Genomic DNA, 27,469 nt, shown 5'->3' on the forward strand with positions numbered 1-27,469 from the left:
TCCGAGAAGCGGCACGAAACGCAGACGCCGACGCACCATCACGGTAGTCGCGCCAGTCGCACTCTAGAACCATTTTCTGCCGTGTCACCGTGCACGGGAACCCGTGTTGGGACAGTTTAACGCGGCGTTAAGTGAGTCAGACAAAAATTTCCGGAAGCGCGTGCGAGCTGGCATCTTTTTTTTTTTAGGGCGAGGAATAGGAGGGAAAATCCGGGGCCTGTTCCACGAAAGGAAACTTATTAAGAACAACGAGGAGGAGTGACGGTGGTGGCCACGGAGAGGCTGACAAGTGCCGGTTGCCAATTCGGTCAACCAGTAGCAGCGAGAGGAGCAGCAGCAGCAATCACCGGCAATACAGTACCGCGCGGCACGATAATAGCTTCATCCATGTTCGATGCCAAAGTTTTGAAGGTTTTCCGCTGACGACGATGATGATGCTGATGGCGGAGATGATGACGAGGTGGTTGGTGCTGGTGTTTCAATTTTTCATTTCTCGCGAGCCCGCTGATCGATTTGTTGGTGTTGAGAGCGTCGAGTTCGAGGTTCCGTTTGTTTGACGCTTGTTGGACGTGCTTACACGTGTGGTCCCCGGTTCTTCTCAATCATAAGGGTGCGGTGATGGATTCCTTGATAAAAGTCGCTCCCGTTCCAATTCTATTCCCGGGCATCCAAACCGCCCCCCCCCCTCCAGGTCGTTTCCAAAAATGCAAACAAATCAAAGATAAGCCATGCTCCGGATCCCGGGATCCTTCCCTGGCAGCCGCATGTCAATCGATTGGAAGCAGGAGGATGGAGTCAAAGATTTTCAAAGGAATTTCCCCATCCGCTCCGTACTCGCCCGGTCGCCCGCTTTGACTGGTGCCTTTCGCGGGAAGTGAAAAAAATCGACTCTTCTCTTCTTTTCTTTTCTTGGCGGGACCAGTCGCTTCTGTGCGACCGCGTGACGAAGCGCGTTAGACCGTTTGATGGGACAGTTGAGTATTTCCCATCGCAATCCCTTTCTTTTCTATTTGCTCCATTCCTGCAAAGTCAACCGAGGAGCGCGGTGTGGAAAAAAAAAACGCGTGCATTGAAAGGAGAGAAACATGAAAGGGAAAAAACAAATCACGTACCACCCCGGCATTGGACCGTATTTTCCCAATGACTACTACTATGCTGGCTGGCAGGTAAAAAGAAGGGAAACACAGCGCGCATACTGTGACCCATACACAGCCACCCACTGGTCTGTGAAGTCTCTTTGACGACCGCCGCTGATACCTGGTCTCGCCTACTTGACTCTTTGGCTTTGGAACACATTTTTGCACGATCGAGCAATCCGTCGATCCGAGGTGTTGCTGCGATGGCCAACCGAAGCAGCAGCAGCAGCCCCAGGAGGAAATAATAGAAGGAGTAAACATCCCTTTTGCCGTGCCACCACCGTGATAAAGAGCCGGTTTACCACTGCCAGGTTACACCTTTTTTGCACCACAACAACACCCGCAAAAAAAAACGCGAAATGAAACGAAAAACCGTCCGTTTTCTCGCCTGGCACCCTTTCGAGACGACGCCATTTGGCCGTCGGGAGAAGCCCATAAAATCGAGCAGGGAATGTGAAGATTTCGGAAAAACGCACGCGTTAACGCGTGTTCCTTTTTGTTGATTTTAAAACAGCAGTGGAGGCGCCCCACCGGCTTGGTGGGAGAAGCTTTTCACGCGAAACGCAATAGACTCGTGACGCGTTGGTACTCCATGTGGTGCTGGTCTGTTCTTAGAGTTTACACCACGTTTTAACCGATCCAGAAGCAGGGCAGCATCAAGGGGAAGTCATTAAGTGCCTTGCGAGGCGCAACATGTGATTGTTGTTGGGTAACGAGGGCACACGAGCAACCGTAAAGTCGCTGCATGACGCCTGCTATGACGTACGCACGGAACGCATGCCGTTCGTTAGCTGTGCTAACACCAGGTTGTTAGTGAAAGGAACGTACTGCAACCATTGGGGATCCTACCTTGTGGTCCAAAAATTTGGACACTTTTTTAATAAAACGATTCATCGTGTTGATCTCGCTCTCTCTCTCTCTCTTTTCTTCTTCTCTGGCTGGATTATCAGATTTGCGCGTGGAATATCACAAAACTTCTTTGTTTGAATGGATCTTTAAACTGCTGCAAGAATGACGTCACGATCACAGTCTACTAAAGCGGGCACTATCGGTGTGATGGAGCGAACGAAACATCACCGTCATTATCATCAACACAGGGCACTACTCTGGACACTACTCCACGGATCCACCGCTGGGTGTTGCTCGAGCTCAAGAATAATAGTAAACAATACGGCCACAATCCGGCCGATCGGTGTTTGATCGGTGTTCTGATCGGCAGCAACTGGTTGGTAAAAATAACTCCAAAACATTCGTTCCGGGATACCGGTGGAGGTGGAGCTCTTGCACTACAGTGTGTACAAACGCACACAGACACACGCACGCATATACGCACGTCACACGTTCGACACTTCGAAGAGATTTGAGGAACACACACTCCACGGGGGAAAATGTAAGGGGTAGTCTAAGGCAAACGGGTGCAAAACTACTACCAAAAGGGGCTGCTGCAGAGTAAGGGGCTTAAGGTGCGCGAACAAAACTACGTACTTGCTGTACGACTATTGTCGCCCGCGGTTGTGTACAGACTGCTCCCTCCATCGGGTTTGGCGTTACATTTATAGCGCTGCCGATGCCGCCGGTTGCGTCGATCGTGCCGCGCGCTCCACCGCCAGAGGCCGCCACCTTCGCCGGGGATGGCGCACGCGCAGACACTAGCGACGAGGAAGGCGATGACGCCGTTGCCGTTACTGGTTCCCCACCGCCGAGTCCAGGAAGAGGTTCGGCCCCGGGTGAGATGGTGATGGAGGACGAACAGCACGACGTTTCCGCGAAGTAATCGACGCGTAGGTCCGGAAGCGTTCCGCAACCGAGCACAACCGAACCACCGGTCCCGCCCTTCGATGGCATCATATCGAACTTGGTCGCAATCTGATCGAACTTGGATGCCGCTTTGGCGGATGGTCCGAGGTTCGGTTCGGTGCGTCGCTTCGGTGAGAACGCATCCACCACCACTACCGCCGGCTGGCTAGCACCGGTTTTGCGGTTCCGTTTCGAGGGTGTCCCATCCGTTACCAGCTCACCGCCACTGCCACCACCACTGCGTTCCTGCTGCGAAAGGTAGGCGTACTGCTGGAAGATGGAGTAATGGTCACTGAAGATCTCCGCTTCGAACAGCATCCGGGAAGGTGAATCACCGCCGGCATCGATCGGCAGTCGGTGCGTCGTTGCCGCCAGGAGATCCAGCTCTTCCTCCTCGTCGTTATCGCAACCACGGCGCGGATCGTGATCGAACAGGAGCTCTTCCTCGACCGCGAAACACTCGCGCTGGATGCGATCGTAATCGATCGCTTCACGATCGAACGGAAACATGGTCAGATCCGGATCGTAGTTGGGATTTTTAAAAGGTTTCCCGGGGCCGGATGTTGTGACGGCAGCGGTCGCCGCAGCCACCGCACTGCCCGCTTGCTGGACGAAACGTTCTTTGCGGGTTTTGAAACTGTTCATCAGACGCTTTGGTGTTGATTGGACCAGGGGTGGTGGTGGTGGTGGTGGATCCAATGGGAGTGCTGGTGCTGGTGCCGGTGCCGGTGCAGATGCTGGTGGTTGTGCCGTTCGCAAACCTTTCATCTCGAGACCGGGCTCGTTGTAACCGCGCGAGGCTGGAAGGCGAAATTCCGCGGTGATCGGAGCGTTGGGCGAGTGTTCGGGCGTATGTTCGATCGAGGAAGGTGGCGGTAGTTTCGGTGGTGGCCGACGGACTGGATTCGGTGATTCGTCGAAGCTGAACATGGTTTCGTGGGTTCGGGCAAAGTTGGCCGTCCGATTGTTGTTGGTTCCGGTTGTCGCGATCGGTGAGACGGGCGGATCGAACGGGAATCGGGTCGTCGTTTGGCCAGCGGTACTGGAGGATGGTGCCGTTCGGGGATGGGCGTGTGGACGGCCAGCGGTTGTTGAATCGTTGGACGCTACCTTCGGCGATTGCCGGGGTGAAAACATCGGTGACCGGGGGGACATGTCTTCCAGTTCCTTTTGAGGGGAGAAATAAAAAGGAAAAAAATGCATGAGAACGAGAGCATTATGATAAGGGTGCCTGTATGAGAGAAGGGAAATGGGAATTTATTTTGGAATATTGATAAAACAAAAATATCTAAAATTCTTAAAAAATGGCATAATTTCATAGGTTGAATATTTTAATGATCTGTGAGGTTGAGGGGATAGAAGGAGATGTATTTAGTACGCTATAACTCTATTTCCTTCCCCCTACCTCCCCTTCTAGATATTTGTAAGTTTCTGACACATTAAATGGGTTATTCAACCATTTTAAGTATTATTTCAAACCCCTGAAACAATGTAATTTGATAGAGATGGTCATATTGGTGTTTTACACACGCTGGATAGTGATTGGAAGCGCAGATCCATGAAAAAAAATCGAAACAAGCTGCTAGGCGCCTCCATCGCGCTCCACGGCCTACCATGCGTCTCCATCATCGTTGGCATGGAAAGCTTCTGGTGCGATTGATGTTTGCGTAGTTCAACTACCCTGCCTGACAGGGGGGACAACGAACCTTATTTCCCTCCTAGCAAGCAGCACATTGCAACAACAAAGCCGCGACCATTACGGAACAATTCACGGTCGCGGACAAAGACGCCAGTCTCCAAGTCCAAACCGACAATGACAGCTCGCGCCGTTGTTATGTCACACAATGAATTCGCGCAACGCCGTTCACGGTGGAGTTCAAAGCGCGCGCGCTGCAATGGAACGCACCCAACGTCGCCAATTAACGTCAGATTTATCTGTCCTAGTCACATAAGGTAGCGGCAAATTGTGTTTGGCAGAGGCGCTGCTCTAGAGGCCGCGCTGGGTGACACCACCGTCAGCTGACAAACATTCCAGCAGTCCATGACCAGTCGAGCATCGGTGGCTTTGTGTGCGCGTGTTGTTGGCCGATGAGTGGCAAGTGAGCGCGTTCTCTCTCCCGGTCGCTCGCTCGCTCACTCGTCAGCCTGATGTTCCTTTCGGGGCGGAAAGATTTATGACCGCATTCATGGCAACACAAAGGTAAAGCCCTCTTTCCCTGACCACCACCCTGTGTGCTGTAGTTGGGGTAGGTTGGAATCCCTCACCATCGCATCGAAATGCGGGAAGGGAGCGAGAAAAAATCCAAAAAATCCTCCCAGAACAAGGAATCGCCCAGTGCAAGCTGTTGCCGAGGCGTAAGATGATCTATCTGTTTGTGCAAACACCCCCCAGGTGGAGGTGCAGAGAAGAGAGAGAGAGAGTGAGAGAGGCGGGAAGCAAATTAATTACTTTTCCTACTTCAAACGCTAGCGCTGTTAGCTGGCTGGCTGACGGATAGTTGACGGCCTACCTACCTACCGGGCGTGTAGTTGAACTGTGGCCCATCTCTAGGCTGTCACACACGCGCACGCTTACCGGCCGGTCCCATTTGATAATCGTCAACACCACGATGGGTCGTTGGCCATCGCATCGGTTCGGAGTCATTGGACGCGCATTGCCCGCTCACCGTCAGTCTCAGCGTGCTTGTCATGGAGCCGATGACAAGGCAAATTGTTGTCCAAACATGCTGTCGCTGTCGCTGTCACAGCACCACCACCAGCTCGCTATCCAGGAAGCGAGTTGTGTTTTCTAGCCCCATTCTTCTTCTTCTCCTTTGACCTCTCCTCTCATTCCAAGCCAGCATGTATGCAGACGTTTCTTTCATTCCTTTTTTCTTTTCTTTCTGCGCTCGTCACAAGATTTAATATCATGTCGCATCGCAGCGCCGATGTGTTTTTGTTGTGCGATGTATGGCCACAGCGATTGCGGATGTTTGTCTTTCTTTCCCGCGCGCCGTTGTAACGTGAACCAAGTGTGGTGCCCGCAAAGCGAACGACGATCGATCGTGATCGCAATAAACGCCTTGTCCGGATCAATTCCGCGCTAGGATTGCCCGCTTGGGAGATGGGAAGAAGGCCATCATCCCGGGGAATGAACGATACGAATCCGTCATCGATTTGTGCAGTTTCAGTGGACAGCAAAAATGGCAACAACTCCCTCCCTGATCCAAGTGCGTGCACCTCGGTGCCAACTCTCTCGCTTTCACTCTGTCTCTCTCTCTCTCTTTGCCTCTTTCTCTTTCGACACATTGATGGATTGCTTTGCGTGTCCTGGTACCTTCTGTGGCACCGCGAACAAAGACGAAAAGCAGCATCGCATGAAAGCATGTATCCGTACCACGCACGTAATGTCGAGGAATGTATGTAGAATGAGGTTTTTTTTTTTTGGGGCGGTTGGTAGGTGTGCAGGGGTTGTAAGCTATAACAACAACAAAACCATAACCAACACTCTGACATACACAAATGTGTTTTGTGCTCATTAGGTACACATGCACACAAACATGTACAGTGGTATGAATATAACGAAGGTACATGTGTATGCGCTTCATCCCTATCCCCCTCCTGGCCCCCCAAAAACAACCCCTTAAAAGCGAAGGAACGTGCTAACAACGCACACTACGCATCATCACTCTCACAGCGACAGTGTGTGCGCTCCAGGACTTTTTTGTGGCAAACATGTTTCAATCACCGCCATCATCATCATCATCATCATGAGTGTCACTGGCAAAGGATGTGCCCTGGATCGCGCTAAGGACTTTGTCGAATAAGAGCGCAGGGAGCGTGCGGCTCACGGTAATCAGCTTTTGCGCGTTGCTATACCCTGCGACGTCCTTGGTTAGCAGCTCACCAGCAGCTTAACAGCAGCTCAGCGCCCCCTTCGTAATTATATTAATTAGCGAAACTCCAGCATCAGCACCAGCACCATGGCAACCAATCTCAGCGGGAGCGCGTCAACTCGTTTACTCGAAACCCACCTTGAACGATCCAGAACGACCCTAAAACCAGCGTCACTGTCTACCGTGGGGGTGAAGTGAAGAGTGTAAAACAATATCTCAAAACAAAGAACAATTCCACTTTGCCCCTTCCAAACAGGACTCGCCAATCCTGAAGAAACGTGAAAGCAGAACTGGATCAGAGAAGGAGAGAGAGCAAGAGAGAGAGAGAGAAATAGAGAAGGCGTGCTTCTCCGCCCTAGCGACGTGATTTGTTTCCGCTTCCGTGAACCGGAAGCTCTCTCTTACACCCCCCCCCCCCCCCTTCCCCAAAAAGATAAGGGGTTATCGGATTCAAGAGAACGGCGATGGCACGGCACGAAACTTGAATGTTACCTGGCCATTTATTAAGAGGACTATAAAGATGATGGAACGGGGCAGGTCTGCGGGGCTAATCAGTGAACGGCGGAAAGGGGTAGTATTTCATTTCATTTCGCTTACCACCACCACCACCAGCAGCGGCACTGCTGCGCGCGCTCGTTACACAAAAGAAGAAGAAGCAGGTCGCGAAGCACGATCCGCGGTGGCGCCGTCTACCTTTAGCCAAATTGTGCTGCTGCTGCTGCTGCTGCTCTTCGAGTAGCACACTTCGAGCGACTTCTGCGAATCCATCCTGGCTGGCTGGCTGACTGGCTGGCGGTTGGGGCATTTCATTGGAATTAATTTTCTTCCAAGTATCCATCCCAGCCACCCAACCAGCCAGCCATTCCTCTGGGATGCAACCCAAGCAACGTCATTGTCCTGCCCAACCACGACATATACACAGAGACCGACACAGAGATCCTTCCGATAATCTCCGTGTTTGGTGCCATAAAAGTGAAAAGGAATCCCGGCACGGCCCGGCACGACTACCTTTCCCCGCTCCGCGTGCAGTTGCGGAAGTTTTCGTGGAATTCAATCAACCCAAGCGACGGCAGATGAAGCATTTTATTTCGAGTAAACAGCAGCAGCCCAGCAATGGCCCAGGGAGGGCGCCCGTCACTTGAGCAGAGAGGGTCCGGGCGGAGGAGATGAGGAATTTCTTTCGTCCTGAAAGAAGCTGGAAGCAGCGTCTGCGATAGCGGCATGATGACAATTTGCAAACAATAATCGCAGTAATGGACGCTCTGTCTCTCTGTGTGGGTCTGTGTCTTGAAGAGGGAAATCATATTGCAGAAACCATACAACAAGAGTCTGTACAACAACGTGCTGCACGTGGCCGTCTGCTGCGGGCCATTCTTCTTCTTCATGATCCGATCCGCGCGTTGATCGAGAGAGATCGACTTCTGTTGTCGGTTGGCTGATATGTTTACACAACACACAACGCAAACATCGTGGCCATTCACTGGCTCTCTCGGTCTCTCTATCTCGGTCTGTCTCTCTGTCTCGAGAATGAAGAATTACACCACACCAAGACAGGACAGCACTGCGCTGTGATCCATGATGTCATGTGAGCTGGCAAGGGGAGATACGAAGGGAGGGAGTTGGAGCGAAAAGCGAACACAAACGGGTGCACGCGGTGGCTAATTTTAACGCCAAAACCGCGGCTAAATGACTGCGTTTGTGCGCCAACGGTGGCTATTAATAGCCCCATTGCATGCGTGCATTTCGGGCAGACAGAGAGAGAGAGAGAGAGAGACGCACGCACCGCACGACACGTGCCACCAGCCCCGTTTTAGGTGCATCTATGTTGAGCACTTCCTCCTCGCTCCCGTTCTCCCCCCCCCCCCCCCATTCGGTGACTTAGTTTTCAAAGTGCGTGCGAGGTACTTCGAGCCAAGCGGCATTGCTCAATCGACGCGCAATGACGTCATTAAGGGGTGAAAGCGACCCTTACCCGAGGGGGCCCTGCACCCAGACCATCACAGACCAGCGAGCAAGCGAGCGAGCGAGCGGTACTTTAGAATGTAGGTTGCGTGTGCTGCAGTGTGGCGAAGCGGTCAATTGAGCTGGCCACTTCCATTCCATTCCGATGAGAGAGTCCGCACTTGACATGGGGGTCCAGCGCTGGGGATGGCTATTCCGACCGACGACCGGCTTACCTGATAGCTTATCAGTAGTGGTGTATCGGGAGGTGCTCCATTGCTGATGGTCAGACTCTCGTCCTCGTCGTGGCCCGGTGTCTGCTCTTGGTGGTGAAGCTGGACGATGCTGGAGCTCTCGTCGTCCAGCGAGCTCAGTAATGGTTCACTCTGTCCCGAGATGTCACCTGTCAGACAGAGAGGCAGGGAGAGCAAGAGAAAGAGGGTAAACTGTTGAGATCAACATCGGCAACTCAGCCGCCGATCGGTCAAATATGTGAAATGATTCAACTCAACGGAAGAGACCACACGCGCGCTCGCGCGCGTATCCCTTGAGGCCGATCCGCGACAACAATACGTCCGTCCGCTGTTGCATCATCTGGACCCGGGGGGACCTCGAGCTCGCCGTATTTTGTAAACAATGGGCCATTTGGCGAAACGAAACAGCGAACAGAAAGCAGCCCTCACAGAAAGCACAGCCGGCCGGGGATAAACAGCGTTCACGGCGCAGCGCGTCGCGCTCGTTGTTTTCGATTGCGGACGCCGGCGTTCCTGGTAAAGTGTTTTGTTTGATGCCGCTCCCGTCCGTCCCGTCCCGAATTCCTGACTCGCGTTATGGCGCGCGAACAAACCGTCAAACAGCCCCCCTCGGGAACAGCCAGGATGGTTCGCCAAGAACGTCATTCCGTAACCGGAACGGAACGGAATGTGCCAGTGGAGCATTTCATGAGCTTCACGAGCCGGCCACTCCGACGAAAGGAAGTGTTCACGAGTTTCCAGGATTACCATCGGACGTGCTAGGGCCGTGAAAATCTTGACAGAATGAGCGGCACTTACCGAGATCCAAGGAATCGTTCGGTTCCGTATCCGTCGTCGTGGTTACGTTGGTGATGTGCGTTGCCGTGGAGTCGGTGGATGTGTTGATCGTCGCCTCGGATGCGGTGGAGGAGCCCATCACGATCACTTTCGGCACGGTCGTTACGCTACTGGCGGCGACCGCTACCTTGCTGGCCACGGCCGCCGCTTTACTAGCCCGGGCCGTCTTGAAGTAGAGTCGCCGTAGGGCGGATGTTGGTGTGCCAGTGGCCGTCGCCGTTGCCGTCGTTGTCGCCTGCTGATGCGAGGGACTGGATTGACCGGGCTGGTTACCGGTGTCCCGACCAGCCCGTGGCCCCGGGCTCGGTGTGGACGCCGACGACGAGGAAGAGGATGACATGTTGTTGCTGTTGTTGTGGTGGTGGTGGTGGTTGTTGTTGTTGTTGTTGATGATGGTGGCCGCGGTTGCCATCGATGGTGGTCGGGAGTGGCCGGCATCGAGTAGCACCGAGCTGCTGCAGTGCACACCGCTACTGTAGTCGTCGTCGACTGTTGGCTGCTGCGGCTGCGTTACCGACACTGTCATGGCATCGGGGGGCACTGCAACGAGGAGACACGGGGCGGGGGATTACATTTCCAGTCCCAAACATTCCTTGACAGAGATGAAGATGCTGCTGCGCAACGTGCCAGGTCATTTGAAATACTTTGGGGATTTCCCTTCCACCGTACGACAACAACAAGAACATCAACGGTGGGCACGCGATTTGCTCCGCTTCGATCAAAGCAACCTGTGTGTTTGTGTCTTTTGTGCCACACGCTCGGTACTACTCCGAAGGCTGACGAGCCCACGCGCCATCTTGTAATTGGTTGACGCTCCCAAGGATTCTAAATCTCCCCGGAGCCTGGAACTGTATTGCAAGTATTTCGCCCACACACCAACTGTAACCATCACTCAACATTTCCAATCTTGCTCTTGTTGTTGTTGTTGTTTCGTAAAGTGATTCGACGAGGGGTTAAGGCTTGTAGCTCGCTATCCTCGCGGAGAGAACGAGAGAGAGAAAGCAGCCGCGCAAACAGCAGAACAGCGAAACGTGAAGTGAGTGTTCGAGTGTTCGTCGAGCGTCGCCGTTCATGGTACTAGGCGTCGTGTAGATGGTAGTAGGCCCTTGGCGAGAGACACACTTACCTTTATGTTTGCGGGGTGTCGAAGGAGGCGGTGCGGGTGTTGGAGGAGGCGAACGACAGCTATCTCGCTCGCGCCGACATCGGAAGGGTGAGGACCGGTGAGGGGGTGATGGTGCCGCAACACTTTCTGTCTGTAAAACGGAAGAGAGAGAGAAAGAGAATGAGAGAGTGGGAGAAAAGATAAATCAAAAAGAACACTGAAGACTGAAGCTGGATTGCGAATGGATCGTTAAACGAGGACCTCGAGGTCTCGCCAGCACGCACGCAACGGCTAGCGCCCGAAAAGTCGCCGGAAACGAGATTACGAACGACGAGTGCTGTCGATCACGAGCGATGAACACGGAGCAACGGTGTGCGCCCGGTGTTAAATGTCAGAAAATTGGGCGTTTATGGTCTCTTTCGGGCTTCCGAAAACACAACATATCTTATCAAAACGCGGAAGTGGACTCGAGAGAGAGAGAGGGAGGGAGAGAGAGGGAGCAAATTTAATTTATTCTAAGTGCCACCGGCGTACGATGTACACTAGCAGCAGCACCAGCAGTGATACTACATGGGGGCAAGTGCCACTGAACTGCGCCGCTCGCAGTCCGGCCACCGCATGTTCTCCGGGGAGGGGGGCTGCGCGCCTATCAGTGACAGCCGCCTTCGTGCTGTGCGAAGATAGCGAACACGAGCCCGTGGTTAGGGCTTATTGCATTTCCTTTGAAATCGATTCCCACCGCTTTCTTCCCCCGGGGGGGCGGACGGACGGGTCCTCTATCTTATCGGAGGCCCGGATCTTCGCTGACAGCAACCGCCACCGACCAGCCACAGTGTGTAGGTGTACGGTGGCGTTTCAAGTGTTGTTTCGTTCTGTTTTGTAAAATCAAACGCGATCAAGAGTCGAAAGGGTGTAGGAGCCAAGTTTTGATAGCCAATGATCGAGAGAGCCACTGTGCAGAGAGACAGAGAGAGAGAGAGAGAGAGAGAGAGGGAGAGAGAGAGAGAGAGAGAGAGCGTGCAATCTGGATCAACAAGCTAGCTAGTTCCGCCTTGCTATCGCTTTGAAGTAGACTGCAGTTTAGCCCCAGCCCTCAGATAGTGCAGTGATCACCTTGATCACACTGTGAACCGAAAACATGATGACAAATCACCAGCGACAGCGACGATCGGTGCCCCAGATTTCCCTCAGATCGCACGCGATATCACACAAAAGTGACCAAAAGCTACTGTGGTTGCTACTGTTTAGTGTTCTCCTCTCGTTCAGTGCTCCCGGTGTAGAAGGTTCGAAGGAGCGTCCGAGTAGGCGTGCTCACCGAATCAGCACTGACATCCATCCATTTTGCAGCTCTCCGGTGCTACGCCTGCGGACTGACGCAATCCTCCGGTGATCCACGGTGCGTGACGGAACCGGGCAGTGTCGAGGGCCAGAGTGTGGTCACGTGTTCGCGCAAGTACTGCACCATCACGCGCCAGGAACTAGTGGTGAGTGTTCTAGCGCGTTTCTAGCACCCGCTCTATCGCTCTGACTCCAAAATGGCGTCCCAATTCGTTGCAGGATCCACCCGGAAAGCTGGTGACGTTTGTGCGCGGTTGCGAAGAGAGCCCGCTGGTAAGTGGCGTGATGGCTGTGTTCGCGTGTGTGCATTTTTGACCGTGGAATTGTGTTGTGATTTAAATCAATATCCGGTTTTTTCCCCCGCGAACCAGTACCTGGACGAAGTGCTGGAAGATCCGACCTTCATCACCTACTATCGCTCGTGCACGACGGATCTGTGCAACGGTGGCGACGGGCTCGGTTCGACCGGATCTGAGCTGACCGGACTGAACGAGGGTGCCTCGGAAAATCTCATCGTACCGGGACTAGCGGGCAACGGAGCCACATTGGGTCTCATTAAAATCGCATCACTGCTCGCAGCGGTCGTTACCACCGTCACCGGTGCCATTGGTGGTGGTTGGGGCAACTCGCTGTCACTTGACTAACCCTCCTCCTCCCCGGGGGGGCCAACATTAAGCCCCAGGGGCGATCAGTGGGCAGCTCTAATCTCTACTTTTATTCCTCTTCCGGAAGCGCTTTCTTTCTTTATTTCTTTCTTTCCATCTCTGTTCCAATAATGCACATCGATCCGGAGGTACTTTGAACTCTCCTTCGTTTCGTTCCCTCGCAAGGGATCGCTTCAAAATGACCTTATCCCTCCCCGCTTCCACCTTCCCTTTCATCCTGCTGATGATGTCCGGCATTAGTGTTCGCTCTAGTCCCACGCAAAACATTGAGATAAGCTGCTTCCGTGTTTCTAACCTAGCTTAAAGGGAATTTGTGGCCAACAACCATGCCAATATCTGCTCTTAAAGTGCGCTTCGTTAGCGGTCCCTTTCTGTTGTGCACACACGCATCGACACACAAACAAACACGGAGATACAACGAAGTGAAAACCGCCGGTCTGTCTGTGCCGGGGTTTTGCATGTTAAACAAGCGGAGCAAATAAATCGGAAGCGGGATAGACTTGTTGTTAATCGCCTTGGAGCATGCTAGAACCTGTCTCGATGTAGCGCGCCACCCACCCGGGTGGGGACCTAGTACTCCCCAAAGAGAGTGAGAGAGAGTGAGAGTCAGAGCGAGGCGGTAAACAAATCGTAAAAGCCAACGCCGCGAACAACGCGAAGATCAAACGGTAGTTCGCTTGTACCGCTGCCATTCGCCGCCACTAGCTTCGAGCAATCAATCTTGCTACCGAACAACGTTCCCCCCCGGGGAGGGGCACGGCATAGAGCGTGTCAGTAACCTGCGATCCCACTGGTAACCCACCCCGTTAGAGCCACAAACGCATTTTAGTAAAACCAGAAGCCAGGACAACGCGTCAAAGACAAACTTCTCCCACGTGGCACACTTGTAAAAGCGTTTCCATCGTCGTCATCATCATCATCATCATCATCATCATCATCATCGCCATCGCGGTTCGACCTGGCTCTGCTGTTGCCACGCAGAGGGCGCCCCTGTGGTCTTAAGTGTTTAGTGGCACGAATACGCCGCCGCTGTGTTACTGTGTCACGTTCGCAATAGGTTCGTATACGTGTGTTTGCCACGAGGACGGGCGTGTTGTTGCGCGAAAATGGAAATAATTAAAACTTTTAAGCTGGCTGTCGCTTTCGCCTCGATAATGGCGGTCTCTGCCTGTCTGTGTTTCTGTTTGTGGGCAGAAATGGAATTGATCCTGATTTAATGCGACTTACGCACGCTCAATATTACTGATCAATATTACTCGCATGCACACACCTAGTGACAGAGTGACGTCAATTTATTCAGCGTGTGAAGGGTACATTACTGCTCGCCAATTGGTGATTTTAAACATTTTTGAAATATATTAAAAAGGGCGAGAATATAATCGTAAATCTATTAAATAGCATGGTCGTGTAATATTCATGTCCAATTTGAACTTTTCTTTTGAAAAACTACTGGACGGATCGATTTGAAATTTTGCACACATAATCTGTACACTATTTGCCAATCAATTTCGATTTTCAATAAAAATAGCAGATAATTTTTTTTAAAACAATTATGTAAAATGTTTTTTTTGTGAAATTGTAAAATGCACAAATTTTTGATGAAGTTTTAAAAAAAATCTTCGCCAAAATATACATGAAAAGTTGCAGTTTATTATAGAATTGGCAAAAACAAGTATAGGCAAATAGTTTTCTACTAACAAATCCTCAAACCGTTTCCGATCCGAATCAAAAGACTTGCCCTCTTTAGCGACGAACCCGGTTGAGTCATAGTGGGATCATTTTTTCAACTCTTCAACAAAATCTGCCAAAAATAAGATTATATCTACTAAAATCATTCGTTCCTGTTCACAACAAAACCCGCGACCGTTAAAAGACAGGGCGTAGTCTGCCGGGGAAGCTAGTTATAATTTAAATTATTGTAGCCTGGCTGTAGACCTGATTGCTAAAGAAGATAGTTTGCTTTGTCAATGGTGCCTACAGACGCTAAAAAAAAAAACAAAAAATACCGTCTATAAAATGTCAATAGCTCTTCAATTGTATTAATATTATTGGGCGTGTTAAGTGGCCTGTTCGGAGAACCAAACAATCGATCGATCGATTGATAGATCGCAAGGCATGCCACACGCGGGGCGTACACACCAATCGCAAGGCATCCGTGAGTTCGTGGTCTCCCTAGAGAAGGACCATCACTAACGGGTCGGCGTAGACCCGTGAACTGCCGGCTGGGAGTAGCTGCCTCTCAAAAGTGCCATAAACTCAAACTTCACTTTAGCCCCGGCGTCTTGGCGTCTCGGCGGTCACCAGTCCAGTATCGGCAACAAATCTAATTTCCTACGATGACGCGCGACCAACAGCACCATCAGTAGCAGTAGGACCATCGACGGCATCGCACATCGTTGGTACCGCATTTCCGAATGAAATTACGTTTACTGCGTGTTTCGGTGTTGCCTTTTCCATCCATGGTGGCCATGGCAGGAGGCAACCAGAAGGTTACAACCCGAAAATCGATCAACATAATAGCCCCGGTCCCGTGTGGATCATGATAACACCCTTCCCTCTGCTCCTTTGGTTCACTTCTGACGATAACAGACACCAGTTTCCGTCCAACGCCACTGATACAGCTGTCCAGAACGAGAGACCGAGCGAGAAGCGAGGAAGAGCGTTAGTTTGTTTATTTGATTACGCGAAACTCGGTGCTTCCTCGGACTCTCGCTGGTTGGCCTTCCAAACTTTTGACAGTTTCGAGTTGGCCGTCAGAACTCTCTAATTCGCTTCAATTGAAGCTCTTCTACGCCGGTAACCGACCGAGCGCTCCGCTGGAACCTCTCAAACCTTAATCCAGTGATGCGTGAAGCTACAGCTAGTTGTCCTTAGTAGGGGTAGCCCTCTCTCTCTCTCTCGCACTGTTGCCGAACCCTTCTCTACTGGAACACTGCTGAATAATGGAACGCAAGAGACAGAGGCGGGAGGCAACCGTTCCGGCCGGCCATTGTTTGAAGATGAAATCATTTCCTGTTCTGTCATGGCGTAGCTAATGAGCTTATTTGGAGGGGGGTGCCGGTGAACTTGGTGCCCCCTATTTTACGCTCCATCAAATGATCCCTTCCCAGCACGCCCACACTCTAGGCCGTGCGGCCGGTATGCTGGTTTGAAGTGACGCATTGTTTTCCGAATTTTCTCGGACGAATGAGTTTCTTTTCGTTCACCACCAGCAGCAGCAGCAGTAGCGGGTCTAGGACCTCAAGGCGGAGGAAGGTAAGCCAACACACCACCGCAGGACCGTTTATGATGGCTGGTTAATCCCGTTGCCAACCGGTACCAACCGGGTTCTTTGCCTCGGGGGCCGTGCGCTACTCCCTCTCGCAACGAAACTGCCCTTCTCTGTGGAGTGTGCCTGTTCTGGTGTTCCTTTCCCACGGGCACCATGTTTCAACACGTTCGCCGCACACGTTGCCACACGGTTGTGTGCTTTTTGCGGTGCCCGATCGATACCGGCGCATTCCAAATAGCCCACCACCATCAGGGCGAAGATGATTCGGCACGGTTTTTGACGCTCGCGAGCGCTCACGGGCTACCGGAACACCGGCCGAAGGCCGGGGTTTTCGTGAGAATTTATGATGCAATTTAGCAACCGAGCACCACCGAGAATCCTCGAGAGGCACGGCACCCTCACATGATACAGGATAATGATTATGATGATGATGATGATGATGATGATGGTGCTTTCTCGGGTTTGTCTCGATGATAACTCCCCCCCCGTAGCGTCGGATCCGATACGATGTCGGTGTAGATAAGGTGTGATTAATTCACGCCGCACTTAAGCAATCGGAAATCGCCATCTAACCATGGCGGCACCTGGAGTAACCGACAGGAACTGAAGAGAACGGCGTCAAAACATGCTAGGGACCACCAACGCTCCCATAGCAATTCGCCTCTATTCGGTGCAACGTGCACGCTTCGAAGGAACATGCGAAGCCTACTGTTTATTCTGCTAAGATGCAGGACGTTAGAAGAGGTAAAGAGTGCAGTGTTTCAAATGCACACGACACACACATACGCACTAATAACACAGGAAACACCCTGTCGCTTCCTAGATGTTGTGTTTGTTTGGACAAAGTGGCTATTAGCGTCGCTTGTACCCGGTCTCGTCCTACCTTTCGTCCAACACTGGCATTTTTCGCGCACCACTCACCCGCTAATGAGCGCTTCTTCTAAACCGGCCGGGTTACCGGCCGTAAACATGCAAAACGACACCGCTACCCGGTGTGTCGCCTGGTGTGTGCTGTGACCAGTAAATCATATACCTCCCTGCGGAGTCTCACCGTCGATCGACTTAATTTATTCCCCTCGCTCCAAGCGCCCAAAAGCTCAAATCCTAGGCCACCTCCTCCTCCTCCTCCTCCGCGCTGTAGGGCAATTATGGTAATGGCTCCTTACACCTCCACTCCCCGCTCTTTATAACCTAATGCCCTACGCCTCTCTTTCGATGTAAACCGCAGTTCGCACAGTAAACTTTTGCTGCGAAAAAAAATCACTTGCAGTAAGAGGTCTGGACATCGTTCGTTCGTCACCTGATTACCCCGCCCCCGGGGAGAAGGGGAGCGAGGTGCAAATCGTGTGCCCGAGCGTGCGCGTAATCGCAGGTTAAACAAACATTACGGCCACCACCGTGCGCTCCAATAACACCTTTTGATTGATCGTCAGTCAGTCAACCAGCAAATCGTACCACCAGAAGTCTGAGAGCGACCACGGGACGGTGATAGCAACGATACCGCGACGCAATTTGGCAATTGGAGCCCTCAATCCACCAACACCACCACTGGGACCCATTCAATTCGGCCCATCCGGGCGCACATTCAATTAAGAGGACACTAGCGCGTGAGAGGAGATCGAGGAAATTCATCAAATCGGGCACGCCCCGGGCCGAGATTGGGAGCCATTTGCCCCGAGCCGTGGCCCTCTGCTCTGTCATTAATTATTCATAAGTGTTTTTTAAGATCCTACTCAAACAAGGTTCTCGCCCCGGCGTAGGTCCTCTTTGCTGGATGCTCTGCTAGGAGAAGGAAGAGCAACAGCAGAAGCAGCGCAAAAAGTGCCGACATTGCTCGATTGATCCCGCTAGACCTAGAGAGAGAAGAGCTTGCTGCGGACTGGCTGTGGTTCCAGGTTGGAGCACCAGCAGCATCACCAGCAGCAACCTCTCGAACGTTCACCATTATTTACAGTATCCTCAGTATCCTGGGCAGCCTCGAAAGCGTTATCATCCCTTTGCCGTCTCTCCCTCTCTCTCTCTCTGCCTCTTCTTTTCCTTTTTCCTGTTTTCTATCTCGTGCGGTAGAGCACCTTTTGCAACCTGCGGTTCGCCCTTGTGGCCCTCCTTTTGTCAATGTATTTAGAGCATCCGTCGTCGTCGTCGTCGCCGTAGTACTCTTCTGTCATCTTTTCGTCCTGCTCCTGAAGCCACAAGAAGCCAGCACACACCCATATCAGGTCACAGGTAGGCACAGAGATCTCTCGCTTGTGCTGGTGCTCGTGAGGGAGCGAGAGAGCCAGGCGATGTGGTCCAGCTATCGTTTTACATTTTGCTAACCAGCCACCGCGCCCATCCCCCCACCGGAACACCTGACGTCCCCGGACGTTCGTTGGCTGGCGTTTAGTTAAAAATACATTAATTTCCATCTACAGGGACCGGCATCGGACGGGACCGTCCTTTGCTTTCATCTCGATTCCAGCATCGTCACGCAGAGACCGCGCGTATAGTGTCTGGACTCGGCTGAGAAGGAGCCGAGGACACGAGCCCAAAAATGGCGCTTGTTTCGTTCAACGTTGAAAGCGCAGAGTAAAACGCAGGAAAATCGATTTTACGACACCGACCACGACAAGGACATGGATGGCATGGACCCTAGGCCCTCGAAGCGAACGAATTGATTTTGAAAATGTCTGAACGCAGAACGCGGAACGCGACATCCTGTAGCTCGCTCAAGCACGCACCACACCACGGACCAGATCGAGACAAGCGCTGCTTCCGGTTGACCGGCAGACAGCAGGGAAGGAAGGAACCTAATGAAGCCCCCACCGAGAGCGTAACGTGGAAGAAAGGAAAGAGAATGAGGAAAAGCTCGAGGTAATCCTGGTCGCTGCGGTTCTCGGAGGTTCTACCGGAGCGAGCGTGATGGAGCTACAGCCAGCTATGAGCGGGATCAATTAGAAACAACCGATTGATTCCATCCGGTGCGCTCGAGCGTGCCATTTTGCCGCTTGCCAGCACACAGCGCAGCGCGTGCAACGGACCGACCGGCCCCACCGCCGGGGAGGACGAGCTGTTTATAGCTGTTGGACAGTTTGAAGGTTGGAAAGGAGATTCCCTGTACAGCGCAGCCTCGCACACAAAAAGAGAAATAAAAACAATGAATTTTCAGCCATCCAGGTCACTTCATCTCGCCGCACAGGTGGGCTAGATGGCCACAAAATCGATGGCCAGTCAGGTGAACGGCGACCAGTTGAACGTCGTGCGCAAAGCGATTAAATTTGGCTCCAAAACCGTGCCATCCATTAAAGCCCACTCTGGAGCACTGATGCTGACGCGTTACCATGGAAACGCACGAGCGAACATCGCATCGCAGTAGACAGTGCGCCGCGGCAGCTCGCTCATTTCCGTGCCGTTCGTCGTTTGTATCGAGAGCGCGCGCGCGCGGTGCTGGTCTTTTGGTCCCCGGATTCGTGAAACCCAGAAATTCCATAGTTTACCCTCCTACAAAGAACCTACACACAGTGTTGTTACACCGCCGATAACAACGACGTGATTGTTGTTTTCTGCGCACAGACAGTGAAGTATCTCCTCCAAGTAGTTCTCCCAAAAGTCGTTTCGTGCGCGGTACTCCTGCTACTGTAAAGCAAAGTGTATCCCAGTGTCCTTTGTGTGTCTTCTTCTGTAGCGTAGAGTGAGAGAGAGAGATAGTTTTTTGGAGACAGAATGGCATCGCAGAATGGTATTCCGGCGACGGCGACAACGACGACGGTCGCGATAAAGCCAACAACGGGCGATGGACCGATGGCGGAACCACACCGGATCAAATCGAAGGTAAGTGCATCTCGATTCTCAACCACTTCAAAGCAAAGCTTACGCTGATCTCTCTCTCTCTCTCTCTGTCATCTCCTTCTTCGCTTCTTGCAGTTCAATCCAAGCGCCAAGCCGTTCGTGATGCAACGAGCATCGAAGCAACCTGTGAAGCCATCGGTGGCGCCTTCGACGAAAATACCGAACCGTGGCGGCGATGACTGTCTGCCCCGTGGCCAGCAGGAACTGGAAGAGGACGAGATCGCGTACATCGGACCGACCCGTTTGCCGGTGTCGACGCGCGTCTGGAATGCCATCTCGTCCTACTCGCTGGAGGAGATCGGTACGACCTGCTGTCCATCGGTCGGTAACAGACCGGCAGTTAGGAAGCAGCAACCGCCGCCACCGCCGTCTCCGCCATCACCACCGACCATGCAGCCTGCTGTGGTGTACCAGCTGCGTCCGGTGTGTCAGATCACGGCTCCCACGCCGCAGGTGATGATGCCCTCGCACCCATTTGGTCCATCCGTGCTACCGAACGGCATCATTCAGCTGCAACTACGGGATTCGGTTGTGTAAGTCCTCTTTTCCATCTCGACGTTAAAAACTTCCTTCTGAGCATTTGGAGATCATTTTCTCATTCCCGACAGTGTGGACCTAACGCTCGAGGGTTCGATCCGCGTGTACAACGGTCGGCAGAACATTGCGATTGCCATCTCGAGCAACGGGATCGCGGCCGCCATGAACCACCCGAACGGCATCATCTTCCAGCACGGACCGCGCGTCGACATCATGGCGTACGATGCGAAGCGACAAAACTCCTACATGTAAGCACCGGAGAAAGTTTTTTTTTTCTAGGCGTTTTCACTTCACTTCTAATCCCTCTCTCTCTCTCTCTTTGCCTCTCTCTGCCAGTCGGTTCGCAAAGATGTGGAGCAAAGGCATCAGCCTGACGAGCGAGGGCTGCGCCCTGATCTATCTGGTCGACTCGGCCGGTACACGGACCACCTCCGACATGCTAAACATGGATCTGCACACGGATTACGTCCAGCAGGTGTTCTATAAGTGAGTCCTCAACACACTAGCTGACCTTCCAACTCAGCTACTATTAACCTTACGCTCTTCCCCTTCTTTTACAGTGGCATCGTCTGCGGTACGCAGCAACTAGCGGCCCTAAGCCAGATCGTCCAGAGCTCGAGCTTCCAGCTCGGTGACGACAGTTCCATCCAGTACCACGTGAACGGTTTCCGTATCGGGCAGAGTGGCGATGGGCTGGTGAAGATCTATCGCTCCAACAATCGCTGCACGATCCGGACGAGCCCACTGAACGGATGTGCCACACTAACGACACCGCTCCTTCACTGCACTGCATCGCTCGGTTCCACTTCACATCTATTCGTACGGTAATGAGTTCCCCTAGCCTTAGGTCTCTCGGACCCATGGAAATAATATCGCATCCTTTCTTTTCTCTTGTTTTTTTTTTCAGTCGCGAGGAACGTCGGATGCACTTCGACGGAGCCACCTTCATCGTCCGCAATGCTGGCCATTCCGCGGGCTTCGACGAGCACAATCAATTGCGGGTCTACTGAGCGGCCATTTGGGAATGGTAAAAAACGCCAGCTACCACCTCCCTCTTCCTCGCTGTGTCTGTTTATCCGGGTGTCCACCCTGGTTGGAACCCGCAATGTTGACGCGTTGGCAAAGTTAAATTGATTTCTGTTGTTGGTTTGCGCAGGATATTAATTCGAGGGCCCGCGAGCGAGCGATCGAGCGGTGGCAGTGGCAGTAGGCAGCAGTAGGCTTTAAAATTCAATTATGCTATCGCTGGACATACACAGCCAAGTCTACCTTCTCCTCCTCCTCTGCCTACTATATATAATGTGCCTGTGTGACGCTTGTGTATGGCGCACTCTGTTGATACTGACCCTCCCAGCCCCCCCCCCCCCCCCTCTTGCTGTTTGTTGCTTATGAATATAGCTAAATTATCATTTCAACTTCATTCACCTCATCATTTTGTGTCGATTGTTTCTGTCTCGAGTTTTGTGTGAATGTTGCGCTGTGTACCGTGTAAAATCAGTAAACGGCAACTCAAACACACCCAAAACCCTCTCGCAGCAAGGTTACTGAGTTACATTTACGGGATACGCGAAAGCTGTCGAAAGTGTTTCGCGGAACCAAACCGAGCTTCAAAACTTTTCTCTCCCGCTCGGTTCGGTTCGGAAGTTTAATTGGATTTTCACGATAATTTCATGTTGCGAGCAAAACTCTCCAAAAACTAGCGTATGTAGTTGTGTGTTCGAGACCAAACAGGAGCATAATTAGGGCCAGACCAGCCGAGGGTTACAATACTTACATGTTCGGGACTGGAAGGGTTAGGGAGTGGGCCCGATCTGCGAAGACGGGCTAGGGCACTCCTGAGACCTTCCGTACTGCTATGTTTGGCCCCCCGTTCAAAAATATAACAACCGCACAGGAACAGTTTGCCGAAGTTTCTTTTTTTTGTTTTGCTGTGTTGTTGTTGCTGCTGTTTTGTGCCCTGTGGAGCAGCAAGAGGCCCGGGCGGTCGGTCAGTCGGTTGAGGAGGGACGACTTCCGAAACTGAACACCGCTGCCGCACCACGCTCTACCTCTGGGCACTTCTGCACACTGGCACTTTGAGACCGCTTTACGGAACACTGGACTGCACGGTTTCCGTTTGATACCTTGGCCACCTCGGCTTGCTACGCTGGCTCATTGCTGGACCGGACGGACCTGGCCACACACACTCTCACACGTTAGTGCTGCTACCACTGCCTGCACTTATCCACGAGGACGAGGACACTCTGCACATACCGTGGCACTATTGCTGCTGCTTCTGCTGCTGCTGCTGCTGCTGCTGCTGCTACTGGATCCGGTTGGCCTGGAAAGTAAACGGAATTTTGAAAAATGGAACACCGACACACACGCTCACATCGACACGGTGGTGCTGCTAAATGGCATTTAACAACGGGCGCACAGTTCACGCTCTCTGGCACAGCTCCCGAACACCGTTGGGCGAAACAACAAAGCATAAACTGCAGCGACGCTCGGCGCTCTTCCTTTCCCTTCATCTTCCACTATGCTGATGCCGTTTTCATCACTCAAATGCACGCCATCCCGTCAGGTCAAACAGAAGTATGAACGGCTGCACATACATTAATGGCCCTCGCAGACACACACGCGCACGCACACGTACATTGGCGATGCTCAAGGACATCTCGCACTCGCACACACCACCGCTTTTCGCTGACGTGTGCCTGCATTAGGCAAACATTTCAATTTAAACATTGGAGCACTTCCACCCGAGGTTCTTCCTGTGTCCGCTGTCCAGGGGACCTGCTGCAAGAGTGGAAGAAGAAGGAGTGAAGCTCCTCGCTGCTGCTGTTGCTGCTGTTGCACGCGACACCGTGGGATTCACTGGGAAAAACAAAAGCAAAAGCAAAGAAAAAGAGGTAGAAAGCATGACATAATACATATGCATTAGTTAATAATAAATCAACCACTCTCCCAAACCCTCTTTTCACTCCAACCTTCCGTTTACCCTCCTCCCTACGAACTCAACGAACACTAATGGCTCAATTTGAATGTCGCGCGCGCATCGTCTACTATGCTGCAGCGACTGGCGCAAGGGAAGAGGGAATAGCCTCTTGTGGTGCGCAGGGGATGCTTTTTGTTTTGCAACTCCCGCATCACCACGGTAACGTCCTGTGCCATGGCCTTCTTCACCTTCGCCATCAGCAGCTCATCCTTAGACGGCAAGAAGCGCCACTGCAAGTGCTGTGCAAGTGATTAATGAATGCTGCTGCGCCGCAACACCTTGCCCTACATACTACTAGCTATTAGCTACTTGCACTGGCTGCTAGCTGGCCACGTACTGTCTGAATTGAAAGGCGAGGACACTCCCCCCATCCCAAAACGTGTGCAGCATACTACACGAGAACTGTGAGCTACTTAAGGCACGCGCGCTAGAGGTCACACCTTGCGATCCTGCGAACTGCGAGAACCGATTCACGCGGGGGAGCAATGCCACCCGGGGAGTAATGCCCGCACGGCCGAGTGTTTCACAATTTACAATCATAAATTATGCTCGCTTTCATTTCGCTTTCCGGTCGGTCGGCGGACGGCCACCATTTACCATTCAACCGGAAGACGCGGACATGACAGCTGCTGTGAGCGAACAAGACGTTGCCCTGCGTGAAGGAGGTATGACGCGCGTGGATGGCGGAAGGGAAAAGGCTCATAATTTTCCGACCTCCGCCTCACCACGGCGTGTACGTGGCGTGTGTCTCAGTGTATCTTACCGAGTGGCGTATCCCTTTTTGCGGACAAGAACGCCGTTCCCGGCGTTGACCCTTTTCAAACTCGCGTGGTCCAACTTCAACTTAGAGCTTCGGTGACCCGTATCGACTTTTGGTTTCGCTTTTTTTTTTTATTTTTGCCGAACAGAGGGGGGGAGTTACATTTTGATTACAGAGTTCGACTTCGACGAAGGGAATGGCTCTTGGGCACTCTGGCCCCCCACCGGTTGCTATCTCCATCCCCCTTTGTCGTTGTAATGTCGCATTAAAAACATGTTAGCGGACAACCCGTGCGCGAAACCCGAGGGTGAAACTGACCCAACTAGCCCCCAAAAGCCATCTGGATGCTGGTTGCCCGTTGAGGCTGTTGAATTCCAACACGAACGGACTCTCTTGAAACAGCAAAACCCTAGCGAAGTCGTCCCGCGGTGAGGGATGATGGGTCAAAGGTAGACACCATCGCTAGCCCACGAACATAAACAGTGTTGGTCGAGATGTTGGAGCCCGGAGGGGCATCGAATGCCCTCGATACGCCCCGACCCTTGGTGGCCCTTTTTTGTGTGGAGTCTTAATGTGGTCACTATTGACAGATGCGTGTGTGGAGGGGGTAGCGGACATTTGGACTTGGCAAATATATGCCCAGTTGCACGCAAACAAACACACGCGCTCTGTTCTCGATGTCGAACAGCTCGTGTCGGAGGCTATTGAACTAGTAAGTCGCTTCCTGTGGAGCTGAAGATGATGAAGAAGAAGAAGAAGCAGGTCACAAAAGCGGAAGAAGGTGAACCGTTTGTATTTGGGCATCCTAGGTACTCCTACACAATCGCAGATAGAGATAGAGATGCTTCGCTGGCTTTCGGTGGGTCGTTTGCAGTAGATTTATGCTCTCGCCTGAGGCCTCAGAATATATGGTGCTGACCGGTCACCCCCGGGGGTCCGCGGTGCCCTATAGCTTCTTCACGTCTCGAATTACTCGTCGAGGAATTTGCGTCAGACTTTTGAGCTAAGATACCTTCTGGTCTACTAACTTCTGGATTCCTACCGGCACGCGGAAAATTACGAAGAAACAGAGAGTGTCCGCTTACAAAGGCCTATCCAAGCCCGGTGACTTCTGATACCCCACAAAAACTATGCCAAGAATCACCAGTGAACTAGCGGAGCACATTACCCCCTTTTTTTTTGGGAGCCTTATATCGTCATTCTACCGTGGCAAAGATCGATCTACTGAAACGAATTTAATCGGACAGCACACGTCCTACACGTCGCGTCACTCACCTTCAGTGGATTCTCCCGGTGGCCCGTGACCACCCACACACGCCCACTACCCACGGTAACGTGAGAACACACGAGGGGGCAATCGATGGTCTGGTAATGACAAATGATTTGTGCTTGCAACAGCTGATGGCGAGACGGCAGGGTGGAGTCTCGGCACCGTTTTCCACTTGATGCGGTCACCATCATCATCATCATGAGCACCAAGGCTAGCTGTGGCAGCAGCAGCACACTACTGGAGCACGGAACCATACATTGTCCTCTTCGGGTGCTGTATGCCGTTCTCTAGTGCCACTTTCAAATGCGGCCACATGTCGTGCAGCGTGGCATCATTTGGCAATCGACAATAGCGTTGAACGGCTTGAATGCGTTGGCACCGTTCCTGTCCTGTGGCATGTTCTACTGCTACCAGGACGACCACGACGACGACGACGACGACGACTACGGTGAACAGGTACATGGATCGTGTGCTTTGTGTCGAGTGTTTTTTCTGCCAGTCATAATTGTGAGTTGATGACAATTGCTTTTATACACCGGCCAAGAATGGATGGAGGGAAGGGAAGGGAAGAACTAGAACATCCTGCTGCCTGGCTGTCGCTGGCTGTTCTTCGCGCCGACAGTGCGCACACCGGAAATTGAATTCTTCGTGCGCCCGTGTGGTACCCAACAAGTGCACCAGCAGAAAGGAAAACAGAACCGGACGGACGAAACGGCAGCAGCAGCAGCAGCAGCAGCAGCAGCAGCAGCAGTCCTGCCTTAAATTCCTACTGGACACACACCGCGCCACAAACAGCAGTGATGGCCGCGAACAGGAATTTATAATAATGAAAACGGGAGCGATCCGAAGGATGCTTCTTTCACCCTTCCTTCACTCGTTGGGCGCGCCCCGCTCTCCTGCGGTACCTTGAATAATCAATAACGACTGTCGGCGTCCCGCTTCCTCCCTGAACTTCCCGAGTCGACCACCCTGGCACACACAACCACACATACACGAACTGGATATTATTATCCGGCAAAGCAAGCGGCACTTTACAGCAGGCATAAGAGGGAGCCGCGTTCTCCGTAAAACGGACTCAATGGGATAATCCACCGAGTTCGAGCAAACGGTCGAGCTGAGGAACGCTCTCTCATCGATACTTTTGCGACAGCCAGCAGCAGATCATTGACCGACAGTGCGACATACATTTACACGAATCCGGTGACGGCGGAACCACGCGGTGGCGAATGCGTATCGTCGGAATGAATGGCAGCCACCATCTCTCTGTGGCAGCAGCTGTACCACCATGCGACTGTGAATCTCGTGGCAACAACGACGACGACGACACCTTCTCGGCATTGGACTCGCGACGGCCTATATAGCTGGCGCAATATCGATTGCTCGGCACTGGCGCTCCGCTACGAAGACAACTCTTGACCCCGCACGCTCGGTGCTTGGCGGTTTGGGCGGACGCGCGAAAAAAAAAACTTTTGAAATTTCATTTCCTCCCATTCACTGCCACTGGCAGTTTCCGTTGACCCATTTGCTTCTCCGGTGGGCAAAAAAAAACAGGAAACTAAGCTCTAAACGGAGTAGGCCCGCATAGCCGCCGCGGCTTGCTTCTTTAAAGCAGTGCGCTACCAGCGGGAGAAAATGGCCCACCTGACGACAGGCCGGAACGGAAACAGACCAGCAAGAACAACAACAACAACAACCAGAATGCACCACTCACAACAATCACCGAAAGGGACGTTCCTCGGACCGTACCATGCCAGACGATGGCCGTTTCACTATATCGCCTTAAAGACACACAAACGAGCGCGCGCGCGCGCGCGCGCGTGACACACACGTGAAACCGAACGCACCTTCTGTCGTCTAGAGATGTGTATGAGTGTCGAA

The 27,469-nt window shown here is 52.5% G+C and overlaps 3 protein-coding genes across 5 annotated transcripts in view; 2 read left to right on the forward strand and 1 right to left on the reverse strand.

Moving 5' to 3' along the window:
* Nucleotides 1-22,593, reverse strand: part of LOC126578097 (uncharacterized) — a 38,176-nt gene extending 15,583 nt beyond the window's left edge. Inside the window, exons 1-5 of one of the 3 annotated variants that reach the window (XM_050240356.1) lie at nt 22,359-22,593; nt 10,967-11,096; nt 9,802-10,380; nt 8,986-9,152; nt 2,622-4,100 (exon numbers count right to left, since the gene is read on the reverse strand). In XM_050240356.1, the coding sequence (XP_050096313.1) occupies nt 2,622-4,100; nt 8,986-9,152; nt 9,802-10,366 (2,211 nt within the window). In that variant the 5' untranslated portion in view covers nt 10,367-10,380; nt 10,967-11,096; nt 22,359-22,593. Of the gene's footprint in view, nt 1-1,985; nt 2,333-2,621; nt 4,101-8,985; nt 9,153-9,801; nt 10,381-10,966; nt 11,097-11,479; nt 11,616-22,358 lie in introns of those variants that run through there. The other 2 variants (XM_050240357.1, XM_050240358.1) reach the window with 2 other exon arrangements.
* On the forward strand, nt 11,947-13,458 carry LOC126578111 (uncharacterized). The gene is made up of 4 exons (XM_050240385.1): nt 11,947-12,228; nt 12,293-12,429; nt 12,503-12,556; nt 12,655-13,458. The coding sequence occupies exons 1-4, from the start codon at nt 12,084-12,086 to the stop codon at nt 12,925-12,927; spliced, it is 609 nt and encodes a 202-aa protein (XP_050096342.1). The 5' UTR covers nt 11,947-12,083; the 3' UTR covers nt 12,928-13,458.
* On the forward strand, nt 18,637-22,483 carry LOC126578106 (uncharacterized). Its single transcript, XM_050240378.1, has 6 exons — nt 18,637-20,029; nt 20,123-20,580; nt 20,656-20,832; nt 20,921-21,070; nt 21,145-21,408; nt 21,492-22,483. The coding sequence occupies exons 1-6, from the start codon at nt 19,922-19,924 to the stop codon at nt 21,592-21,594; spliced, it is 1,260 nt and encodes a 419-aa protein (XP_050096335.1). The 5' UTR covers nt 18,637-19,921; the 3' UTR covers nt 21,595-22,483.
* Nucleotides 22,594-27,469: the final 4,876 nt, after the last annotated feature.

The sequence above is a fragment of the Anopheles aquasalis genome, chromosome 3, assembly GCF_943734665.1.
Source record: "Anopheles aquasalis chromosome 3, idAnoAquaMG_Q_19, whole genome shotgun sequence".
NCBI classification, from domain to species: Eukaryota; Metazoa; Arthropoda; class Insecta; order Diptera; family Culicidae; genus Anopheles; species Anopheles aquasalis.